The 24,783-nt window shown below is 36.7% G+C and overlaps 1 protein-coding gene across 4 annotated transcripts in view; it reads right to left on the bottom strand.

The window, feature by feature from the left end:
- Positions 1 to 16: 16 nt before the first annotated feature.
- pask (PAS domain containing serine/threonine kinase) overlaps positions 17 to 24,783 on the bottom strand; it is a 33,501-nt gene continuing 8,734 nt past the window's right edge. For 3 of the 4 annotated variants that reach the window (XM_087241315.1, XM_087241314.1, XM_087241313.1), the window contains exons 7-20: positions 20,456 to 20,573; positions 19,913 to 20,097; positions 19,422 to 19,521; positions 19,237 to 19,338; positions 18,890 to 19,064; positions 16,655 to 17,589; positions 13,591 to 13,754; positions 10,109 to 10,264; positions 9,759 to 9,884; positions 7,650 to 7,784; positions 7,340 to 7,539; positions 3,675 to 3,808; positions 3,422 to 3,565; positions 17 to 805 (exon numbers count right to left, since the gene is read on the bottom strand). In XM_087241315.1, the coding sequence (XP_087097441.1) occupies positions 624 to 805; positions 3,422 to 3,565; positions 3,675 to 3,808; positions 7,340 to 7,539; positions 7,650 to 7,784; positions 9,759 to 9,884; positions 10,109 to 10,264; positions 13,591 to 13,754; positions 16,655 to 17,589; positions 18,890 to 19,064; positions 19,237 to 19,338; positions 19,422 to 19,521; positions 19,913 to 20,097; positions 20,456 to 20,573 (2,856 nt within the window). In that variant the 3' untranslated portion in view covers positions 17 to 623. The remainder of the gene's footprint in view (positions 806 to 3,421; positions 3,566 to 3,674; positions 3,809 to 7,339; positions 7,540 to 7,649; positions 7,785 to 9,758; positions 9,885 to 10,108; positions 10,265 to 13,590; positions 13,755 to 16,654; positions 17,590 to 18,889; positions 19,065 to 19,236; positions 19,339 to 19,421; positions 19,522 to 19,912; positions 20,098 to 20,455; positions 20,574 to 24,783) is intronic. The other variant, XM_087241316.1, reaches the window with a different exon arrangement.

The following is a 24,783-nucleotide window of genomic DNA, read 5'->3' as shown; positions in this document are numbered from 1 at the left end:
GAAATAAAGACCAGAGTAATTATTAAAGTTTTTATTGAAGAATTTCACTGACATCAACATATAATAGAGGCTTTACAAAGCCTGTGTGCATTCTGAAATAAAACCAGCATCATTAACAGATGAAACGATCTAAAAATACGCCAATAATGATTAATTTATAGCATAAATACTGAAATGTTATAAAAATAATTAAAATATTCTTAATTTAAAAGTTTAAAAATCAACCTAAAATTATGTTAAAGCTCTGAAGGACTAATAACAAATGTCTTAAAGCTCGAGTGAGTATCATCCTTCAGGTCTAGTGCGCCTGCTGCATGTTTTAACTGGACAATCCTTCAGCTCGACTCCGCAACATTACAACCAAGAGCACAACTCTGAGTGAAAAACACAAGACGTTTGATAAATACACTCCTGTTCCTTCACCAAACATGGAGATGAAGCAGTTTCTTAGCAACACAGATGGCTTTCATTCCCAGTGCCACTTTTGCTTTGCTCTTTGGCCGGCCTGGAATCATCAGCAGCAGCTGGACGGACAGATCCTGCATTAGTGCTCATGGTGACATTAGATGTAAAGTAGTAATTAGCTGAGCTGAACGCATTAGTGTCTCTTTCACAACAGTGGCTCACTCGTCGGTGAGATATTTCAACAGCTCAGACTGAAGCGCTGCCATGGTTCTCCTCTGCTCCTCGTCGTCTTCATCATCATCATCATCTTCTCCTATTGGTGTGTCTTCTAGCGAGCTCAGATTGTTTTCAGAGTTTGTGTAGAGGACTTCTGCTCGGTGCACACATGATGACTTGGAATCTTAGACAGAAATAAGTATGATTAGTCCTATTTTTTTTTTTTTTAGAAAATGTGCATAGCATGATCAATCTTAGACATTTTAAGACCAAGCCATGAAATTATCATGAACAATATGAAAGGAACACAGTTCCTATATTATTTAAGTGTGACCCTGGACTCATAATCCAGTCTTTTTTACATGGGTATATTTAGGCAAAATCCAAAAACACATTGATTAAATGATCAATTTGTCTTCATGCTAAAAATCATTAGACTATTACATAAATATCATGTTGGTGAATATATTTAGCAAGTTTCCTACTGTGGATATCAAAAATCTATTTTTAATTAGTTATGTGAATTGCTAAGTACTTCATTTAATCAAAATTTAGAAGGCAATTTTGAACCCTCAGATTCCAGGTATTCAAATAGTCGTACCTCAGCTAAATAATGTCCTTGATTTTCTTGATGAATCTTGATTTTATATATTAATAGCATCGATAGTTTATATTAATAGAACATATATTTATTCGGCTTTCAGGTGATGTACAGTTGAAGGCAGAATTATTAGCCCACGTTTATTTTTCCCCCTTAACTTCTGTTTAACGGAGAGAAGACATTTCTAGTTTTAATAACTCATTTCTAATCACTGATTTTATTTTATCTTTGCCATGATGACAGTAAATAATGTTTGACTAGATATTTTTCCAGACACTTCTATACAGCTTAAAGTGACATTTAAAGGCTTCACTAGATTAATTAGGTTACCTAGGCAGGTTAGGGTAATTAGGCAAGTCATTGTATAATGATGGTTTGTTTTGTAGACTATGGAAAAAAAAAACTTAAAGGGGCTAATAATTTTGACATTAAAATGGTTTTTAGAAAATTAAAAATAGAGACCTTCTCCAGAAGAAAAATATATATTATTATTATTATTAATATATATTATAAGACATACTGTGAAAATTTCCTTGCTCTATTAAACATCATTTGGGAAATATTTAAAAAGAAGAAAAAAAATCAAAAGGGGGGCTAATGATTCTGATTTTAACTGTAACTTAAAAAAACTGGACACTTATGACTAGTTTTATGGTTTGGGGTAAGAAATTAATTTTTACAGGAAAAAAGTTGAAAAAGCAGTCAAAACTAACAGTTTATACTAAACGGTCTAAAGTTTGAAAATACAGCTTTGCACATTCCTTCACTACTTTAATTCAGTAATACAGTTTTTTAATAAAGGTTTGAACAAGTCCTTTCCCAACCACAAGAACATGGAGATTTACTGTAAAACTTTACTTCCTTATCTAAAAACAGTGCAAATGCTTCAAAGAACTTAAAACTATTTAAAATCAAAATGAAGCATGTTTGTGACTAAAAGAAGAAATATCTGCGTGATGATTTAAACAGAAGTCATTTTTAAAGCCCTTTGTTTTTAAGCATAAACTAAAATTGTTCACTTTGTTTCTCGTGCAATTATTATCGTAATAACCCTTTAACTGCCAGCTCTACCAAATGATCGACCATATTTTGACTGTTTTAAATATTGACTGTTAAAGTCTTTTAAATAATGGCCTGCACACAGCAGTGTTGGTTTACAAAAAAAAAAATAATAATCCTGTTGCACTGCTACACTTGATTTTGGTTTTATTGTATAAACAAACAACAAAACATGTTAAATGAGGATCTGAAATATTTTAAGGCATACTAAAAAGACTTAGTATTCAAAAATATTTTAATAGGAATATTTTATAATAAATTGCTCTTACACTTCATATTTTCAGATTTTTCATAGTATTGTATTAATTCTGGTACTTTACCATATATAGACATATCTACCATTTGGCAGAGGGTGATATTTTAGAAATTATGGAATGTTTTTTAAAAAAAAAATGCATTTTCAGTGTTTTAACTAGAGACATTAGGAGTTAAGAAATGCAATCCAACCATTATTGTCTTGGTGGGGCAGTTAAAGGGTTAAGGGTAAAATAATATTGTAAAATATTAATGTAAGTGATATTGACATTTAATACTATTGGACATTGAATCGAAGACTTTCTGCTCTGATCTTCTTCAAACCTTAAATTGTGAAAGGGTTTTGCTGCATGGGACAAATTAGCAGTAAACTGTTTGATTGCTTTTTAATGCTAATTTGCACCATGCAGATAAACATCTTCACAATTTAAGCAGCAATGAGAGAGGAAAATTCCACAGCTGCTTTTACGGGCAGTCAGCAAATGAAAAAATAAAACCCCGACAGCTCATGTCTATAATGGCCAGTATAATCTAGCGAGAGCAGAGCTAGTAGTTTAGCAGAGAGTTGCTTTACTGGGTATTAACTGATGGCAAAAATACCAGACAACCACAAACCATAATTTATTACCAATGTATAATTCACAATACATGTGGATCTAAAATTGACAAGATTTCAAGTGTGTCAAGAGTTGCTAAAAACATTCAGTGAAACATTTGACACATACGATTAGTGATTAGTTTAGCTGCATGAAGGAATATTTTTCTTGCATATGCATATGTAAGAGTGTCCCAAATGTTGCGCTGAATGTTTTTTAGTAAATCTTGGCACAAAATTCTTTAATAATGAAAGATGGTTTGCGTATTTAGTAAATCGATTCCGTTTACCATCGCTGGAAGGAAAGATGTCTCTCCATGAGTACTCGGCTAGATTTATGGGCTGCTGGATCCACTGCGACTGCAAGAGCTCCTCCAGAGTCATTCTCTGATCAACCGCAGGATGCAAAAGACCAGCCAAGAGCGCATACAGATCTAAAAGCAGAACCAATCAAGATGATTTCAGCACTAAAGCCATGACGTGCACTAGTAGTCATGTGTGTTAGTCAGTTTTCATGGCTGAGATGAAGGAAAATCTTCAAACCTGTAGAGATCTCGCACGGAGGGTTGAGTCGGGCCTGCAGGGTTTCTTCCACACTGCAGAATGGGTTCTCACTGAACAGTAAAGTGTATAAGAGCACTCCTAGAGACCACATCTCCAGCTCTGGTCCCTCATACCTATATATGCAAAACAAAAACATCGGCTAAGTGCACATTTACACAACTACAGATTTTTAGAAACAAAAACAAACAATAAACTTTCATCTAATACCAGGCCCGTAGCCAGGGGGGTTCGGGTGGTTTGAAAGACCTACCCCTCACTGACAAAAGTCAGTAATTATTTATAATTTGTGCCATTCATGAGCTCATTTGTCCTATTTTGACTGCTATGCCATAATAAATAGTGAAAATAACTCGCCTAAAAAGTCTTTAAGACCAAACGGAATCCTGTGTTGGCCTTCGCTACAGAATTAAGGACATCAAATTTGGCAATTTAGGTGCCAAATTTGGCGTCCCAACTTCTGACTGAGAAAAGTTGAATAGTCTACTTTTTTTTTTTCACTTTAACAGATTCCTATTTTTTTTCCAATTATACATATGACAGTGCTTCCCATAAGTTTGAAATATACTTGCGGATATACTTGAAATACCCACATCATAGAAATAGGTGTATATGCAACAAACAAAACAATTAAATTTTTAACAATCACTTTATTTACTATGACACTGTTATACACAGTTTAGTAAAACAGTAAAAAAATAAAATAAAATAAAAAAGACCACCAAATCCACCATTTCTCTTAATTTAATACTATTTAGGAGCCATGTGCACCCACTGACAGGTCAAATCTGCTTCTTTCTCCCTTTCAAGTTCAAAACTTTAATGCCAATATAAAATGTATATAAAATAGCCTGTGTAATATAGTCTAATGGCATCATCAAATTAATAAAATATAATAAATTATTAAAATATACAACAAATGAGAAAAAAATGGCAGAAAAGGGAATAGAAATAAACAATATCTCTATAAATTATAATAATTACATGATTAAAATGTGTAGATTATTTAAATAAGGCAAACGCATTGGTTACCCATTAACTAATGGCGTACATATATTTTGCAGCTAGTTTAGACCAGTCATTTCATCCTCTCCAAGCATATAGTAAAGTTTTTTTTGAGTCGTTTAGATTCAAGAATCAATAATTTGGTCACACTTTATTTTGATGGGTTATTTGTAAGTTACATTATGCCTGGTAATTCACCTTAAATTATTAGTAGACTGTTTGTGCAAGTGCAAGTTTGTTGATATAGCACATTTCATACACAGTGGCAATTCAAAGTGCTTTACATAAACAGGAATAAAAAAGACAAGTTTAGGAACATAAAATGCAGACAATAAAAATGATTAAAAACAGATAAAAACAAATTAAAATGAGTTAAAATAGGTTATAAAAGAATGAAAAAGAAAATGAAAATCATAATAGCGCAATCTGTCGGACGTAGCACAGTGCTCATACAGTAAAGGCACGGCTAAACAGATGTGTTTTCAGTCTTGATTTGAATGTGCCTAATGTTGGAGCACATCTGATCATTTCTGGAAGCTGACTCCAGCAGCGAGGGGCATAGTGGCTAAAGGCAGATTCACCCTGCTTTGACTGAACCCTTGGAATTTCTAGTTTATATTATCCTAAAGATCTGAGTGATCTGTTAGGCTTGTATTCAGTAAGCATATCTGTAATGTATTGAGGTCCTAGGCCATTTAGTGATTTATAGACCAGTAATAATACTTTAAAATCTATTCTGAATGTAACTGGGAGCCAGTGTAGAGACCTGAGGACAGGTGTGATGTGCTCTGATTTCCTGCTTCTGGTCAGAATTCTGACCGCAGCATTCTGGATGAGCTGTAACTGTCTGACTGTCTTTTTGGGAAGGCCAGTGAGAAGGCCGTTACAGTAATCCACCCTGCTGCTGATAAAAGCATGAACAAGTTTCTCTAAGTCTTCACTGGAAACAAAGCATCTGATTCTTGCTATGTTTTTGACATAATAGTATGCTGGTTTACTGACTGCTTTGACATGATTGTTGAAACTCAGATCTGACTCCAGAGTCACACTAAGATTCTTGACCTTATTTTTTGTCGTTTGACCTTTAGAGCCAAGGTACGCATTCACCTTGAGAACCTCATCTCTGTTCCCAAACGCAATGACTTCAGTTTTCTCTGTGTTTCTCTTTGTTCAGAACACACAAGACTGTTAGGTTGGGGTTAAGGTTAGTTGACATGTACTTGCAAAGTTTCTTATAGTCAGTTAAATGTCTGTTTAGCGGCAGTATCAACAGATAATAAGCAGATAGTCTACTAATACTCAAATGGACCATCAAAAGAAAGTGTTACCAATAATTTTGAATGTCAGCTGCATTCAGCCAAGCGAAAGTAGGCTCAAGTAAAAAGGTAATACAAAAACACATACGATTAACGAACGACGAAAAGCCAAATCCCAGACATTTAAGAGATTTAGAAACCCCAGCCAGACAAATTTTTTAAAGGGCCAAAAAGGTGCGCCTCTGTGGGTCTGCAGAACACACGAGTCTGTGGGTGTGTTGACAGTTCACGTGCACACAAAACGAAACATGTAAACAAGAGAAGGTTTTCCACTACTTAATTGACCGCGAATGTTTGGTTATATTGGGCGGATACAAAAAAAAGTGTAAAAGGATGAAAATAATAGTAAAAAAATGACCACTTTTTGAGAGAGAGGAAAAAAAAAAAAAATGTACCACCCCTTTTGCCAGGCTGGCTACAGGCCTGAATATTGATATTGATCAATAACATACATTACCAGCTAGTTTTTTTCCCTCTATTAAATTAATTTGACAGAATATGGGTTGGATGCATTTAACATTCAACTGTCCAACATTAAGAATGACACAAGACAAAAGGAAAAAAGGTGTTTTTTGCCATTTAATATTTCTTTAAACAGTATGATAGAATAAAAGATAGTATAATAACGCAAAATAGAACATATTTTATTAAATTAATTAAATAAACTAGTGCTGTTACTATATGTAAATTTTACATTTTGTGGCTTCATAAAAGTTTATCAAAAGTGCAGCCCATTTCGTTTATCATATAATAAATATTAGATTTATTTTCTTATAAGACATTTTAGCCCAAACTAACCAACAGTGCCAGCATTTGAGCATGGTGCACAGCAGGTGCTTTCCCGACATACACTGGACATTTTATAGAGTATATTGTGTTTTTGCAAGTTTAATGATTTTGCACGGAGGAAAAACATTGTATGATCCAAAACAATCATATGCAATACATTGCCTCCATGTAATTTTACATTGCAATCAGGCTTTTTCATATGACTGCTAACAGCTTTTAAATAATCCAATATTGGCTGATAAATATAGGCATAATGTATACATATATTAAGTACTGTATGCTACACCAGTAATAATCACTTTGTAAAGAAACTTAGCGCCTGTGCATATACACAATCATTAATAAAAGTTCTGATTAAAGTTTTTCTTGTGTGACACTCACCATTATTTTACTTCTTACTTCTGTATATAGCATACATAGCATATATATTATATGCTGAATGATTACATAACCTATCAGTTACTAGTGTCTGATTGTGTCCTATAGACTTCTCAGATAGCTCTGATATGGGTAGTGTGGAGTGCGAGTTGTACGTACGGGTTTCCCATCAGCACCTCTGGTGAGCAGTACTCCAGCGTGCCACAGAAGGTGTAGAAGAGTTTTCCAGGCTGCAGCAGGGCAGCGGAGCCGAAGTCAATCAGTCGGATGTGGAAGTTTGAGTTTATGATGATATTTTCATCCTTTATGTCCCGATGTAACACTTTTTTGGAACGCAGGTAACTCACCGCTGCTACCAGCTGCATGATGACAACAATATACATAAGGGAGAGTGAAATAAATATTGCATGTAACCTCACTGAAATTATGATATTGGAGCATCCAGAAGATCTGATGGCTTGTGGTTGACCTGTCTGAAGATGTAGCTGGCGAGAGGCTCATCCAGTCTGGGTTGCATGTCAATGAACTCAAACAGGTCCAGTCCTTCCCCATGTTTCTCCATGACCAACTGGAAGAATCCCTGATTCTCAAACACCTCCAGCACCTGCCATGCAAATAATGAAATAAAAAAACACTATAAATATGCTTTAATAACCATAGCATTTATTTAAAAATAGAAAAATATATACCATACATTCATACACCAATACATTCAAATGTTAATATTATCATGAATTTTTTAGAATTAATATGATACTTAGTGAGTCAGGGTGCACTTTTTTAAGTCAGTAAAAAAAGCTTAATTATAATTTTTTAAATGTAATTTTATTCACGGTTTTCTAACTTTTTTTAACCATTTACTACATTATACAAATTTCTAACCATTTACTTCTATTTAGATTACCTTAAGTTCATTGGTACTTAGGGTGATCCCTCAGAAATGATTAGGGAAACATTTGTGTAATAAATTCAAATAATTCATAAGTATGAATAAGAAATACATGGAATTTGTTGAATAAAAGTATTAATTTTAATATTTAAATCATTAAACATTCCTGTATTAATTTCTCACTCTTTTTCAACAATTTTTTTTCATCAAATGACAGGAAGATAAGCATTTATTTGGAATAACCATGCACTAGTACGGTGGTTCTCAACCACTTTCTTATAGTACCAGCAGCACTGCATATTTTTCATGTATTCTTAACCAAACACACCTGATTCAGATCATCAGCTTATTAGCAGAGACTGCAACATCTGAATAGGTGTGACAAAGGAGATACGCAATACATGTAGTGCTGCTGCTTCCTTAGGAACATGGTTGAGAAACACTGCACTAGTATTACAATATTTTTCTCAACCACTTTCCTGGAGGATCACCCGCTCTGCACATATTTTATGTCTCCTTAAACAAACACACCTGATTCAGTTCATCAGCTCATTAGCAGAGACTGAAAGACCTGTAATTGGTCTGACAGACAAAGGAGACATCCAAAACATGCAGCGTTGGTGGTCCTTCAGGAGCATGGTTGAGAAACACTGCACTACAATACATAAACTATATTTTTCCACTGAAAAATTAAGATGTTTTCTAGTGGTGGGCAGAGTAAGGCTTTGTGAAACACTGAATCAGTCGAAGCAAATGTGTCGAAGCTTTGAAACTTTTCGAAACCCGTCTCTACAGTGACAATGATACCTAGTGGTCTTTTTTATTTATTGCTCTGGAACAGCTTCATCAAAGAAACAGTTGAGGTATTAAACCACAGATTGTAAAATTGAGATTTCAACTGATTTAGTGAAGCGGTGTCAAGTAATTCAGTAGAGCGGTGAGAGTTCCTGACTTGCATGCAAATATAATAGGTTTGAATTTAGGGTGATGCAACTATAGTTGTTTAAATACCCTGTTCTTGTAAAGTGTTTTGTTTTAACATTGGTCTGACATTTTGAACGAACACTTTGTGAATGTAAATGTTGTGTTTTGGTCATGAAGATATAACATTAAAGCAAAAGTCATAATTTCAGACTATTTGTACAAGTCGGGATTCGAAGTCGGGCCATTTGCAGCAGTTACACTGTGCATATGCACGGGCCACTTGGCTACATGAGATTGAGTGTTTTTCCAATTCTGTCAGTCAAACACAGATCTGTCAGTTCTCAAAACGCTTCTGAAATGACCGATGCTTTGAATCGCTTTAGTCATGTGACCTGGTGTTTCTAAACACTTTAGTCATGTGACCAGGGTGTTTTGGATCATGCTTCAGTGCAGTGTTTCGAAACACTTGCGCTTCAAGATTTGACACTTTGTCGACCACTGTGTCAACCATCCCTAATGTTTTCTTAAAACAAAGTTTAGTTCAATTCGCACTGTCAAAAAGCAGATATTGTTAGCAAATTTGATTCACTTGCTAACAATATCTACTTTTTAATAGTGTGAATTGTGTGACTAAAGCTTTTTGATGCTTAAATATACAACAGTGACACTATTTTCAGAAAATAATATTATTATATTGTAAAGAAAGAGTGAGGTGATTTCATTTTGACCAACTGAATACAGCCAGCCCATTCTCCGAGTGTATACCTTCACAACATTTGGATGCTGCAGACGAACCAGTATGGCCACTTCTTGAGTGACTCGACCCAGATCGGGATCATCCACCCAGCATTCACTCACCACCGCACTTTTCCTAATGAACTTCACAACCATCTGAAATTGAAGTGAGAGATAATAAAGTCAACATCTCTTCACCAGCTCATATAATTGTCCATAAAAGATTTGATACAGCCTCCAGCAAAGGCACGGACTCGGTGTGAGCAAACATCCTCCCTTAAGCTCTGAACGATTGACGTCAACGTTATCAGGTTATTACTGCTCAACCAGATGAACGTGAGTGTGTGAATAGCAGTGAGGGCAGAAAGAGTGTCACTCACTTCCTCTCCGCTTGACCGTCTTGAAGCCAGCCAGACAAACCCGAAGGCTCCTTTCCCTATGGAGCGGAGTGGACGGTAGTTTTTCTCAAAGTGACCCTCACACGCTCCGGACTGCTCCAGGTCAACAGAAGAGCGCAGGGAATCTGAACGAACAGCCTGATTGGGTGCGAAAAAAATGTGATTAATGTGGATATTACATGGATAAACAAATAAAATCAATAACTTTCCCTCATGTTAGCACAAACCTGTATGACTTACATTTCTGTAGGCCACAAAAGAACACATTATGAAGCATGTTCCCATTGACTTTCACTGTATTTCTCATACATACAACTGACCTGTTGGTAAGCCCCTCCCCCTGAATGCAAATGAGCCAATGGCAGTTGAGTGCCAGTTGCATGAAGACTAGAAATCATTGTAAAACTTTGATCAGTTCATCGGGGGAGAATTCAGGAGGGCTAATAATTCTGACTTCAGCTTTAGGTAAACAGAAGGATCTGTGAAACAGCCGTGAATCAGGTATGCGCTGCGGATGCCGCTGATGTGAAAGCCGGCTCTCTGCTTCTGCTCATGTGCTGCGCACCACACGCTGCTTTCTGCTTTTGCTAGTGGGTGTGCTGTGTAAGGGGCATGACACAATGTCAGTGTCATGTGTTGTGCCCACAACAAGTCTATATTAAACTAATTTCCCTCACCTCAAGTTTTCACTGTCTTTCAGTAATTTGTTGGTAAATGTGACTTTGTATGTTTACTCATAGTTAACGTGCGCTGTGCTCTTTTTCTGGTTTGTTGCCAATTACAGACCAGCGTATTCTGCCACCTACGATCATGGTGGGTGTAAAGTGGGTAGCTTAGTGAGGGTTTTTTTAGTCCACGTGGCCTTTGTTTTTGGGTGAATCCGTATTGTGATGACATCATAGAAAGAGTCTAGAAGTTTGCTTGATTTTGCCATCAATTCAGCGATCACAAAATGGCAAAATCCTGGATTACCCAACATATTTCAGTGTATATGAAGAACTTCTTAAGTTGAATTTAATACCTTTTACTACCCTTTTTAATACCTTCAAAAAAAACTGCAACTACAGTGGCGTAAACGAAATATATTTTCAAATGAAATAACAGTGCAGATAACATATACTTTTAATTAAAGCAGAGGGATCAATCAAGGTGTCACAATGGGCCTTTGTCCATAGTTTTTAATCAATGTCATATATATCATCAATGTCAATAGTCGCTCTTTTAAGAACAGTTCGGTACGGTTGTTGTCCACTGAGTCAGGAACAGCGCGGCACGATTACAAACCGTTCTCAGCCCGGAATTCTTGAGACAGTTAGACAACCGTGTGGATAGATTCTGTGTGTTAGGGCTCGAATTAACTTTTTTTTACTTCGTATAACCGGTGCTCCCAACTGTATATATTTAGGAGCACCGGGAAAAATTTAGGAGCACCCACCATAAATGAATGAGCATCACTGCAAATTGTATTTTAAGGGATTTATTGTATTTGAAAGCAACATTAAATTAGGACTAAAACCCCCCAGAAACAACTATCTAACTAAGGCTGTGATGACTTATTATTATTATATGTGCAATAATTACAAAATTAATGTTTAATAATAATAATTATAAAATATTAATGATGACGATGATGTCAATAATGAATTACATATCTCATTATCATGCTGCCTTGAATGCGAGTAATCTGCTATAAATAGTCTGTTACAGTATGACAAATACATTTATGGTTTGCATCAAACAAAAATAAAAGAATGCATAAATGTATGAATATATGCATGTCAATTTAATAAATAATATTATATTTCTGCTACAAAATAAACAAAATATTAAAATCATTCAATTCAAGGCTGAAAGCTGCAAAGCAGTCAAATAATATACATCTCAAGAAAGACAAAAGAAAGTAAGAAAAGTCTCCCTTATGCCACTCTTTAAAGGTTTTGGTTTGGGTTTGTGTCATTTTAATTGCTCAGTTTCACTGTGCGCTGATTTTCATATTTCTGTGTTTGTAGAATAAAGCAGGCGAATCAGCTGACCCAATATATGAGCGGGGCAAAGCAGGATTCTGGCGATGACCACCGGTGCAATACAGTTCTTCTTTGTGAGATGCAGTTGCAGTTTAAACGTATTAAAGGCGAGCTTCTTTGGCGATGATGTGTACAGTGTTAGATTTTACTTTTAGCAGACATTTGCGCTGAACACGCAGTGAATGCAACGCATCAAGATTCGGGCACCTTCTCAGAAAACACTCGATTGATCTCGGCTGGTGGATCAACATTCACTACATGACTGCTGTCATCTGTGCCATTGTTTCTAACTTTAGCTGGGAATTGCAAACCTGTGTACTTTTCACTCTTCAGCCGTTTGCATTTCCTATGATCACAAAAGCTCACTCGTATAACAGGGGAAAGCCTTGAATTATTGACAGCTGACATGAACCAATATAATCGTCTTCTTGCAGACGTGGCTATAAGCCTTGCGTCTGCTGAAAACTACAGGCCTAGGCCAGTCTTTAAATCTTGAGTCCTCCAGCCAGAGGTCCGAAAACCTGCATTTCCCCATGTTTTAATTTAATTCTTGAATGAAAGCAAGCTCGCCTATAAGGTTGGCAGCAAGCCAGCCAGGTACCCAGTTTTTTTTTAGCGCGCGCGCACGAACATCACCTTACATGACAGCGCTCAGGTCCTTCTCTCAACATACAAATAAATCCACGCAAAATTTAGAATAAAGATCTGCACTTAACACAAATTGAAAATTTATCAAAAAAGTTGGGCTCGAAAATTTACAAAACAAAGTCATATTTTGAAGACGTTTTAAATCATGGGAGTTTAGGTTTAATAACATCCTATGAGACTCCTGCAGAAATCTTGTTCATGGATGAGCTAAACTATTCAAAAATTATTAGTATGAAGCAGAATAAGTTGGAAAGCCATATAAATGAAAACAAAAATCGCTGAATCAACTGATGATGAGAGACATTTATTAGAGCTTTTATTATGCCTCAATTGACCACTGCTGGTTCTTCCACTCATGATCAAATGGCGAAGCAGGAGCCGTGGCTGTTTTATTATACTAAATACTTTTAGTATCTGTTATAATGCTGCTTTGTGCAATCTAATAAAGCACACAAAATATTAAAGCATCTTTAGCGTTTCCCTGTTTTCTATAAAACCAAATTGGAAATAAAAGCTTATTTCTTTGGATTTTAACATTTTTCTAAACTTCTGGGATAATGGAAGTACATAAATCAGCAAAAAATAACACTGTTCTGGTGGTTGGCATATTTTAAGGAAATGCTTTTCAAGTTTATCCACACTTCCGCACTGTTTGTATGTTTAAGTTAGTAAAAGTAAGTGGGATGGGATTTACTGAATGGTCAGATGTATGGACAAAAAAAAATTTATGCCAGTTAAAGTTATTTTTGCTAACTAGCATTTCTCAAAATATACAAACTTCTTAAAAATCACCTCAACAAGGCTGCTCTGTTCTGAGGTCCTTGTCCTCAGTGTGGGAGACATGGTGCTCTGTGGCGCCTCCTGGTGGTGGAGTAAGAGATGACTGCCGCTCAGCCACAGACAGACAAGAGAGCTGCCGCTGGACAGGGACACCCAGCGAACATCACACTGCACCTCTACAGAGAGAGAAAGAGATGAACAAAATGACTGCTTTATCAGGTGCATAAAACGTCATAAATTTACAGTAGAAAAGATTAAAGGAGACTTGGCATACAGAAAGAGTACACAGCCTGAAATGGAAAAGGCATGTACAGTATGAGATAACATCGTCATTATCATTATGACATTATATCATAATGACATCCATTGGCTTCTTACACAGCTATATGTCAAATAAATGTGGATATTTGTAGAATATGTTAAAGTATAACATTTTAACAATGCAAATCTTGTGATTTAGATGTTGGATGTTTCAAACAGAAGTATGGTGGGATATTTCAGTTCATTAGACACAAACAAAGGTCAATGCCAGCCAACATTCTATGTACTTAAATAATTAATTAAACAATTTATTAAACAGGCAATGCTGTCGCTTCACAGCAAGAAGGTCGCTGGTTCGAGCCTCGGCTGGGTCAGTTGGCGTTTCTGTGTGGAGTTTGCATGTTCTCCATGCGTTCGCGTGGGTTTCTTCCGGGTTCTCCGGTTTCCACCACAGTCCAAAGACATGCGGTACATTTGAATTAGGTAGGCTAAAATTTTCTGCAGTGTATGAGTTTGAATAAGCATGTATGGATGTGTCCCAGAGATGGGTTGCTGCTGGAAGGGCAACCGCTTAAACCAGGGGTGTCCAAACTTTTTGGGCCGAGGGCCAGATGTAAAAAAACAAACGTCGTCGCGGGCCAAATTTTACATACATCACACAGACACGCATATATATATATATATATATACATGCAGTTGAAGTCAGAATTATTAGCCCCCCTAAAATATTAGCCCCCGTTTATTTTTTCCCCAATTTCTGTTTAACGGAGAGAAGATTTTTTTCCACACATTTCTATACATATTAGTTTTAGTAACTTATTTCTAATAACTGATTTATTTTATCTTTGCCATGATGACAGTAAATAATATTTGACTAGATATTTTTAAGACACTTCTATACAGCTTAAAGTGACATTTAAAGGCTTAACTAGGTTAATCAAGTAAACTAGTCAAGTTAAGGTAATTAGGCAAGTTATTTTATAACAGTGGTTTGTTCTGAAGACTTAAGGGGCTAATAATTTTGACCTTAAAATGGTTCATAAAAAAATTTAAACCGCTTTTTATTCTAGCCGAAATAAAACAAAAGTCTTTCTCCAAAAGAAAAAAATACTATCAGACATACTGTAAAAATGTCCTTGCTCTGTTAAACATCATTTGGGAAATATTTAAAAAAGAAGAAATAAATCAAAGAGGGCTAATAATTCAGACTTCAACTGTGTGTAGATAGATAGATAGATAGATAGATAGATAGATAGATAGACAGACAGACAGGCAGACAGACAGATAGATAGATCATAACAAGAACTGCTGCTTAATTGAATGCATGTAATAGCGACACCCGGTGGTTATTTATTGAATCACGTTCATTTTTGTATAGCGGGCCAGATTCTATTGATATTTATAAAAAGCCTCGCGGGCCGCCACAAAACTGATTGCGGGCCGCAGATGGCCCGCGGGCCGTAGTTTGGACACGCCTGGCTTAAACCGTTAAAAAAAACATATGGTGTATAACTTGGCAGTTCATTCCACTGTGGCACCGCCAAGATTAATAAAAGGACTAAGCCAAATATGAATGAATTAATTTATTAAATATTTTAAAAAAAAAATCATATATTAAAAAAAAGATTTATATTATATTTAATATGTAATTGTATATTAAAAAGATATTTGCATATATACAGGATTGAAATGAGTAAATTACTTTAGCTTTTCATTTTTAGGGTAACTATTTTGTACAGAAAGGCACTTCTACTACAACATTAAGTTGACTTGTAAAAAGTAACCAATAAGTGATTCGTAACACGCAAGTTAGACTGTTATGGTGCAATGGAAAGTTTAACAGACATTACACAAACATATTTGACCACTTAAAGAGAGAGTTCACCCACATCTGAAAATTGCATCATCATTTCCTATCACTTTACTTGTTCCAAACCAGTTTGACTTTCTTTTGTCAGCAGGAAGTCTGTAACCATTGAGTAGTTTTTTTCCTTCTCAAGAAGTTAATGGTTACAGGTTTCAAGCTTTCTTCAAAACATCTTATTTTATGCTCAAGAAAAGAAAGAAACTAACTAAGGGTTGGAACCACTCGAGAGTGAGTAAATATTGAGTAAATAGAATTTTTTAGGTGAACTTTTCCCTTTATTGCTAAATAACTATAATCTAATATAGGCATATATATAAAATAGTAGCAAGTTCAGATAGTTTGATAGAACAGCAATAGGCATGGTATGATAACCAGTTTCAAGGTTTACAGATGTTTGGAAAACTCAAGGGTTTAAAACTGCAAACATTTTGTGTTTTACGCTTCCTACGGTATATGCAAATGTTTTTTGACACATTTTTTAGTACTATTTTATTTTGTTTTTTTAGGATAACAGTATGTCCAGCAGAAAAGGACCCTCCACATCAAAAGCTACTGGTCACCCCACGATTCAGCAAACCAATCGCTTTACAAACCAACATTCAAGCCTGCAGTGAAGTGCTTTACTTTATATCCAAAAAAAAAAAGAAAGATATTCAAATATGCTTTTTCCATGTTGGACAGAAATCCGTATTTTTGAAACTAATGAAAATAGCAGAAGTCAATGATTTACATAAATTATTTATCCTGACATGTTTACCGTTTCAAAATATTTGGAATGTTTCTTAAAATAAAATATATTGTGTTCAATGGGGGAAAAAAAATGTTTTTAGCAACACATTTAAAAAGAACACCTTTTAGCCATATAACTGTGATATTTATATCCAAGGTTATCATACTGTCATAATATATCAGCCCAAGATTAACAGCAATTAGGCCACACTGACATACCAATTGGTGCTCCATCTCTGTTGTAGCAGGTCACATGTGTCCTGCCCTCTGGAATGGACGAGTTCACCTTGGCCTTCTTAGGGGTGGAGGTGGCAGGAGCGTCGCCTGGCAACAGCACTCCTTTCTTTTGGAGGTCCAGAACTCGGCTGACAGCATGATCTGAAAAGGTACTCCACTGTTCCAGAACTCTGGTTAGATGATTTTTCGGCAGCTGCTCTGGAATCTTCATCTGAGGGCTAGCAGGCCTTTCTTGGTCTTCAGGTGTTTTTGTTGTTGTTTCCTGCTCTGGACAAACCGGGGCTGCTTCATCAACATCTGACTCTACAACGAAGGGTGAAGGGGTTCGCAGGAGCTCAGCAGTGTCACATGAGGTAAGCGAATGGTTCAGATCCGCAGGGACATTTGGGATCTCAACACTGTCGTTCAGGTCCATCTCTGACATGGCATGAACAATGACATCTCCGTTAGAATTTAAATCCAGGAAGGTGCTGCCCGTTTCCAAATGCTGACGACCCTGTTGAGACTCGTCCAGCTTTTCAGGACCAGAACCACCCATGAGTCGCTCGCAAAACCCAGATGATGATCCGCTGCCCAGGGAAATCACCTCAAAGCTGGAGTCCTGAAGCTGGGCTTGATCTGAACACAGGCAGGTCTGTGTGTGAGACTGGGGATTTGGTGCATATTTACAGAAGTTTACTGCAGCTTCTTTACAGTCTGGGTTTGGGGCCTTTGATGAATCTTGCCCAGCGATGTGATGCTCTGATGGGCCACAACGAGCAGAAACATCAGCAGATGTGCAGATCTTTTGCACCTCAAGAGACTCCACCAAAGCAAAGGTCTGTAGCAGAGCGTTGGTGGAGTTGGCAGAATCAGACCCAGAGGTTTGAGGAACCACATCCACAATCTGCTCACAAAGCTCTGTAGTGTCATCCAACCTGAGATAGAAACCCATATCATGAAAATCTGCAGTGGTCATCTATTAGGCCATTTTTTCCTGAAATATCTATATAGAGCTTTATTTATATATTAGAATTTTTTTCAGGATTGAGATTTACATAAAATGGCCATATAAAAAAAATAATTTCCAGCTGACCAAATCAAATTATTTTTGCACAAGTGATTTTGATTTGATGCTTCAAAAATCATTGAAAAAAAAGTCAAATTATTCCATTGTCATTCAGTTTAACAGAGATGTGCAAAACAAACCAAATAGCACACTATACACTTATGCACTATGTACTTTTGCACTTACACACTTAACAGCATAGTATATGTATAAATTGTAATCCTAAATGGAAAACTACGTTTTTTTACTAGGTGGAAATTTCAACCATTTCCCTGATGACGTTTGACAGTTGCCAAATAGTGAAATAAAAGACCAAAGTACAAATAATACTTGCCATGAGTATAACGGCATTCACCATTAGGAGGTGGTATAATCACTCTCGTAGGAGAATAATGCTTTCACAGACCAAAATAAATAAAGTAATCCAACAACAGGGCCCAAAAGCTTCACCTCTTCTGCTACATGAGCAAAGCAGCAGCCGTTGAGTGCGTGAAGTGTCCAACATTACACACTTCATTTTAATGGTTGAATAAGTGCAAGCGGGTATTTAAAGTGCACTTATTAGTTTTCAGTTGAACACACTACTCACACTATTTATGTTACAAACAGGTGTGTAATTGTGCATAAGTATGAAATTAAGGGCGCACCTATTTATTACTACCTGTACTAATAAAATACATTAAAATAAAGTTCCACATTTAAAAAAAAAAATTACTTATAAAAAGTAATGAATAGTGAATGAAAAAGAATAATGGTGGATTGAAGCATAGTGGCAAAAATACTTCAATAATTTGTATTTTGTGGTTACATGGTGAGGTTTACATTCAAGTATGTAATTTAATATTACTTGTTTCATATTAATAATATTTATTCTTTTTGTAAATGTGCCTGACAAGTTTTACTGCCATATACTTTACATACTTCTGAATTTGTTATAAACATATATACATATTTTTGCCCTTTGTAAGACAAAATTACAATTTAGTGAGTGTCTTTGAACAATGATTGTTTTTTTTTTTAATTTAAATTACTTTATTTGTGTTAAGAAAATTTATATTTTTCCAAATCCTTAATATTATCGTAAATATTTGACATTCTTACATAGATTCACTTCTCAAATCAACAAATAAAGAGTAGGCTAAATGAGGGGATTTAGTGAAGTCTCGAACCCATTTAGTGGTGTGGAGGTGACAGCAGGAGAAGTCATGGTTGACAGGACGCTGTTCTCCTTCTCCAGTTTAGCACTGGTCCCAGTAAAGATTCTCTTTCCTTTTACAAGACCGGCTCTTCTACGCATGGCTAGATGAACCATCACACTGTCACCAGCAAGCACTGTGTTTGGATCTGCACATATCATACAATTAGAGACAATAAAATATTGCTTTAAAACAATGCATAATGTAATGAACAATTAAAAAATAAAAACAAAGTAAAAACAGAAATAAATTGTCAAAACATTTATATTGTAAAATTAATATTAATATACAATAATGCATAGCAAGCAGTAAGAACTCACGACACGTGTCCTGTTGGTCATCTCTAGTTGAGGTCATGTCAGTAGAGAGGGTTAAAACGTTAGCAAGAGGACATTTAGCACCAGCAGAATATCTACAGGGCTCTGAGAAGAGGAGAAAAGATTTCAGCTCAGTATGATGAGATAAAAGTGTGTGGATCTTATTACAGCACATTACGGTTCTGTACCTGCATGGCTGTCAGATGGGCTGGTGCTTTCATGTGGGTGGTTGTTTCGGTCTGCAGCACGAACACGCTCATAAAACGCTGGGATCAAATAAGTGACATTCTACATGGGAGCACAGGCTTAATGTTAGTATGAAAACACACCTATGCATTGGCCTAAATGTTTAGGGCCCTATAAAATCAACTTCACTTTTTTTCTGGATTCAGTTTTTCCTGTTTTTCCTGTTTCACTAGTTGTCAGTGCGCCAAAACATAGCATAACTGCACCATCTTCACTTCCTCTCTCTCATTAGCTTTATTGGCATGACTTGCACTATATTGCCAGAGCAATTATGCAAATTCCATGACATTCCACACTAGATTGCTAATTCTGTTTTAGGAGACATTATATTGCTGGAGATATACAGTATATTTAAGACATTTTATTGCTGGAGTCTGTTGCAGTGCAGAAATCAAAGGGCCCAATATAATGGAAAGTTTTATGGGACAAGTACCTTTCCGAGCAGCTGACTGCTGTTATATCCGAGCAGCAGAAAGCTGAAGGGGTTGTTAAGACTGTGAATGGTACCATTGGGCAGGAGCGTCAAGAGGCAGCTACTTGGAGCAAACACACACACCGACCCAGAATACAGCACACCTGCACTGGGGGACAGGAGTTCTCCCGCACCTGATTTACCACCTGCAGGACAAGAGTACGCTAACACTGAGCAATCTCAAATCAATAGCAATTTGAAATGTAATTTAAAATCAATACGTGCAATTACAAAATGTCAGCAACTTAGTAAATTATATAGGACACTAACAAGAAATACAATGAGAATATAGATTTTTTTTTTAATGTCAGACCAAATATTGGAAATGCATTTAACCTGGTCATGAATAAATCCCGAAGAATGCTGAAAACGGAAGAAATCTGCATATTTGTTTTCATCTTATTTTCAGTATTCCTTATCAAAGTGAGTAAAGTGACTGTGTTTCTGTCTGTTGAAGCAGCACAATAAAACAACCAGATATGAAATGCAGTGATAAAGGATGACCTGAGCCGTTTATCTGCTGTGGTGATCGTCCACAGGACACAGCGGCCTGCAAGCGGACACATGCTGGAACCACCAAACCAGACCTGGCCTGCACACACAACCGCTGCACACGCAACACCTGAGATACAATGGGAAGAAAACAGGTTATATGAAGGTGCACAGTAGGTATGTTGTTGTTGCTTTTGTTGTTAGCTTGAACTAAAAGTAATCTAAAATGCATGTAAATTGTAATGAAGCCGAAATAAAACATACATATTAAATGAAAAATAAACAAATAAAAAAGAACTAAATTAGCTAAACCAAACTATGAAATTATCAATTAAATATTAAACGATGAAATATTAAACTATACAACAATTTAAAAAATTCTAATTAACAATAGCCCCTTTCACACATACAGACCTTTCCGGAAAATTACCGCCAATTTTCCGGAAAGGTTGTATGTGTGAACAGGTCCTTTTTGAAAATACCGGTAAATTCGTTCTGGATATTTTCCGGAAAGAGAAGTTGTAACATTACCGGCAATTTGCCGGAATGCTGCGCTGTGTGAACGCAGAAGGAAGATTGACGGAATAAGCGCGTGCACGTCTAGAACGTGCTGACGTGAGACGTCCGCTTTAGCCAATCACAACAGTCAGATGCATTTACGTCCGCGCGGTTTATGAGAATAAAAGCCTTTAAATATTTTTCCAGACACATTTAGCTGCTAGAAGTTAGTCAGATCACGTTTAAATGTTCTTCTTAATGCCAACTGTATAAATAATTGTTACGAACCGCACAGTTTTGCTGCGTGTATGTTCTTTCTGTCTTTCTCTTTCTCTCTCTCTCTCTCTCTGTACCGGCCCTGTCATTTTCTCAGGTACCGCCTACTTTGGAGCACTATTGGCTGACAGGACTGCCAATCCTAATCAACCGTGTGACGATGACTTCTCTCTCTGCCAATCGCGTTCGTTGCAGAGCCCTTTAAAAACGGAAGCGGCAACGGGGAGAGATCAGCTGTTGTTGTTTTGGCGTGTTGTCTGTTTGGTGGTGTCCGTGTGCGTTGTCGCTATTACTGATGTGTGCTTTGATTGAGATTTATTGATGTTGACTTTGAGTGAGTAATTGATGACTTTGAGTGAGATTTGTTTGAGAGTTCTGACGTGTGTTTCTACATCTATAGCCCGCTAATGCTCCATTCAAAACCTTCTGTGATTTGACAAGGGAGATCTGGAACAACATAGTAAGTCACGTGACATACATATTTGCACGCAGGATTATTGATGTATAGACACACTAGTTAGCGAAGTGCGCTAATTTTGTATTTTTATTTATTAGTTAGAGTAAGTTCAGGGCGCTTTGCGCTGAAGACTTTTCTTTTCATATTGTTATTTTCTTGTTTAGTGGATTGGGGAGGAGATTAAGGGAATGTTTTTGTTATATTTATTTCTTTGATTTCCATGCGCAAACTTCAGTTCCCTCTCCTATTTGTCTTGATTCTTTTCAAATTTATCTTATGGTTTGTAAATATTGTAAATAATGTGGGAGCAATAAATCTTTTGCGGTGCTAATTTGTTGTTTGGTGTTTTCTTTTGCCATTTTTCAACATCAGTTTATACTTTGGTCATCTTTATGTTACTCCTTTTAATACCCTAGACAAATTGCCATCAAGGATTGTAACATGAAATGGGGGCTCGTCCGGGATATTTATCTGAGACATTAAATAAGATCAATTAAGGTAAGATAAAATAAATCATCTGGAATAAATTGAATTCATCAAGAAAATAATTTTAAAAAGTAATTTTTGAAATTAATATTTCTTAAATTTATCAGATGGTAATCTTTGAGAAAAATGACCAAAGAAAAGCTGTGTTGATGGCAACAGAAATTGCTGTATAGTAGTTGACATTTAGGTAAGTTGCAGAAGTAGCAGTTGGCAGCACCTTTTGAGCACGCGACACTTTAATTTAAAATGTTCAGTTTAGAGGAATTTGTTAAGAGTCCTTCATTGGAGCTGCTTGACGTTTGTCGGAAACAAGACTTGTTTTTGATTGCTGATCATTTTAAACTGGTAGTTAACAGACAGGATCGTAAAGCTGAAATTAAGCAAAAGTTAACAGAGCAGTTGGTTGAGCTTAATGTTCTTATCACGCCAAATATTGAAATGGATGAGACGGCTGATCATGCAAGCCCTGGTGATGAGGTGGTGACTTCTTTAGATATGGGAGATCAGAACGTGTGTAGTGGCAGTACAGATGCAGAAGCAGGGGTGGAGGCCGCTGTTGATACTAATGTTGGTTTGCCACCGTTTGAACCGTTCTCCCCATTCTCCATAGGTTCACGAGATGATGCGCGACTAAAAGTTCGCATGGCACGTCTTTATTATGATGCGCAAGAGCACACCCGTCGGGCTGAAATTGACTTGCGTTTGCAGATACGCAGACTCGAAATCGAGGCTGATACGCAGGTGAGACTGCGCCAGCTCGAGTTGGACGCTTCAAAGAAGGCTGCGGAGGCTATTCAGCCAGTTCCAGCTTCTTCCTCTTCTTCATATGTATCTCCGGTGTCGACTTCATCCACTTCAAGTTTTGACGTGAGTAAGCACATTGCGCTTGTTCCACAATTCAGAGAATCTGAAGTTGATTCTTATTTTAATGCGTTTGAACGCATTGCGACTTCATTGCACTGGCCACCTGAGTTCTGGTCTTTGTTACTGCAATGTAAACTTGTAGGCAAGGCTTTGGAAGTTTATTCTATTTTATCACTTGAAGAAAGTTTAAAGTATGATTCAGTTAAATCAGCAATACTTCGTGCATACGAATTAGTTCCCGAAGCTTATAGACAGAAGTTTAGGACGCATAGGAAAACTTCCAATCAAACTTTTGTGGAGTTTGCTAGAGAAAAGGGCACGCTTTTTGATAAATGGTGTGTAGCTAGTGATGTGGCAGATTTTAAATCACTGCGTGAGCTTGTTCTTTTAGAGGAGTTCAAGAATTGTTTGCCTGAGAGAGTGGTAGTTTATCTTAACGAACAAAAGGTAAATTCATTGTCACATGCCGCTGTTCTCTCTGATGAATTCATTTTAACTCACAAGAACGTATTTGTTCACTCACGTGTGGAGAATGCACCTGCCGTTCCAATTTTATCTAACACACAGTTTGTGCGCTCGAAAAATAATGCACCAAGAGTTGGCGATGAACGTAACTGTTACTATTGCCATGTGAAAGGTCATGTAATAGTTGACTGCCCCCGACTTAAACGAAAACAACAATCACAAGCTAAACCTGTAGGTTTTGTAAAGACTTTTAATCAGAGTGTGGCTGAAAACTCAAAAGATAAGGTGGAGGAGACGTTCCGTCCTTTTATTCTTAGGGGGTTAATTTCTCTGACTGGTCGTGATGAGGATCAAAAGGAAATCACAATGCTTCGTGATACAGGCTCGATGCAAAGTTTTATTGTTGAAAGTGCGATCAAATTTTCTGATGAGACGTCATGTCATTCTAGTGTAGTTGTGCAAGGAATTGAAATGGGATGTGTAAAGAGACCTTTGCATAATCTGCATTTAAAAAGTGATCTATGTTCTGGACTTGTCCGTGTTGCAGTTTGTTCTTCACTGCCTATGAAAGGGGTAGATTTTATCCTGGGCAATGATTTAGCCGGAGGAAAAGTCATGCCGTTATTAGAAGTTCTGGATGAACCGACAGAATGCACGTCTGATGAGGTGGGTGAAGCCTATCCTCATGTTTTTCCTGTGTGCGCTGTCACTCGTGCGCAATCGCGTAAAGAGATTGAATTGAATGACTCTTTCTTTCCCTCTGTTGTAAATGGAGAGGAAAATTTGAACTTTGAGAAAAAGAAACCAGAAAAGGTGAGGATTTTGCATGATGTAACTGACAAGAATTCATTGCTTTTAAAAATCACACGAGAAAAATTGATCACTGCAGAGAAAGAAGACAAAACATTGACTACACCTTTTAATGCTGCAATTTCACATGATTTGGCTAAGACAAAACAAAGCGCTTACATTTTAGACAACAACTTGTTAATGCGTAAGTGGTGTTCGTCACCTGACAAGGCAGAATTGGATGCTTTTTATCAGATTGTTGTTCCTGCCCCATATCGCCCACATGTGTTATGCTTGGCACATGATCATCCACTTTCGGGTCATCTGGGTGTAAGGAAAACTTACAATCGGATTTTAAAACACTTTTTCTGGCCTGGATTAAAAAGTGATGTAACTCGTTATTGCCGTTCTTGCCATGTTTGTCAAATTGCGGGAAAACCAAATCAGGTTGTTCCACCTGCACCGTTAAAACCCATACCTGTTCTTGGCGATCCATTCGAACATG

Source organism: Danio rerio, chromosome 2 (genome assembly GCF_052040795.2).
Source record: "Danio rerio strain M-AB ecotype USA chromosome 2, GRCz13ab, whole genome shotgun sequence".
Lineage (NCBI taxonomy): Eukaryota > Metazoa > Chordata > Actinopteri > Cypriniformes > Danionidae > Danio > Danio rerio.
Note: the sequence above shows the minus strand (reverse complement) of the source record. Positions and strands in the feature narration are given on the sequence as shown.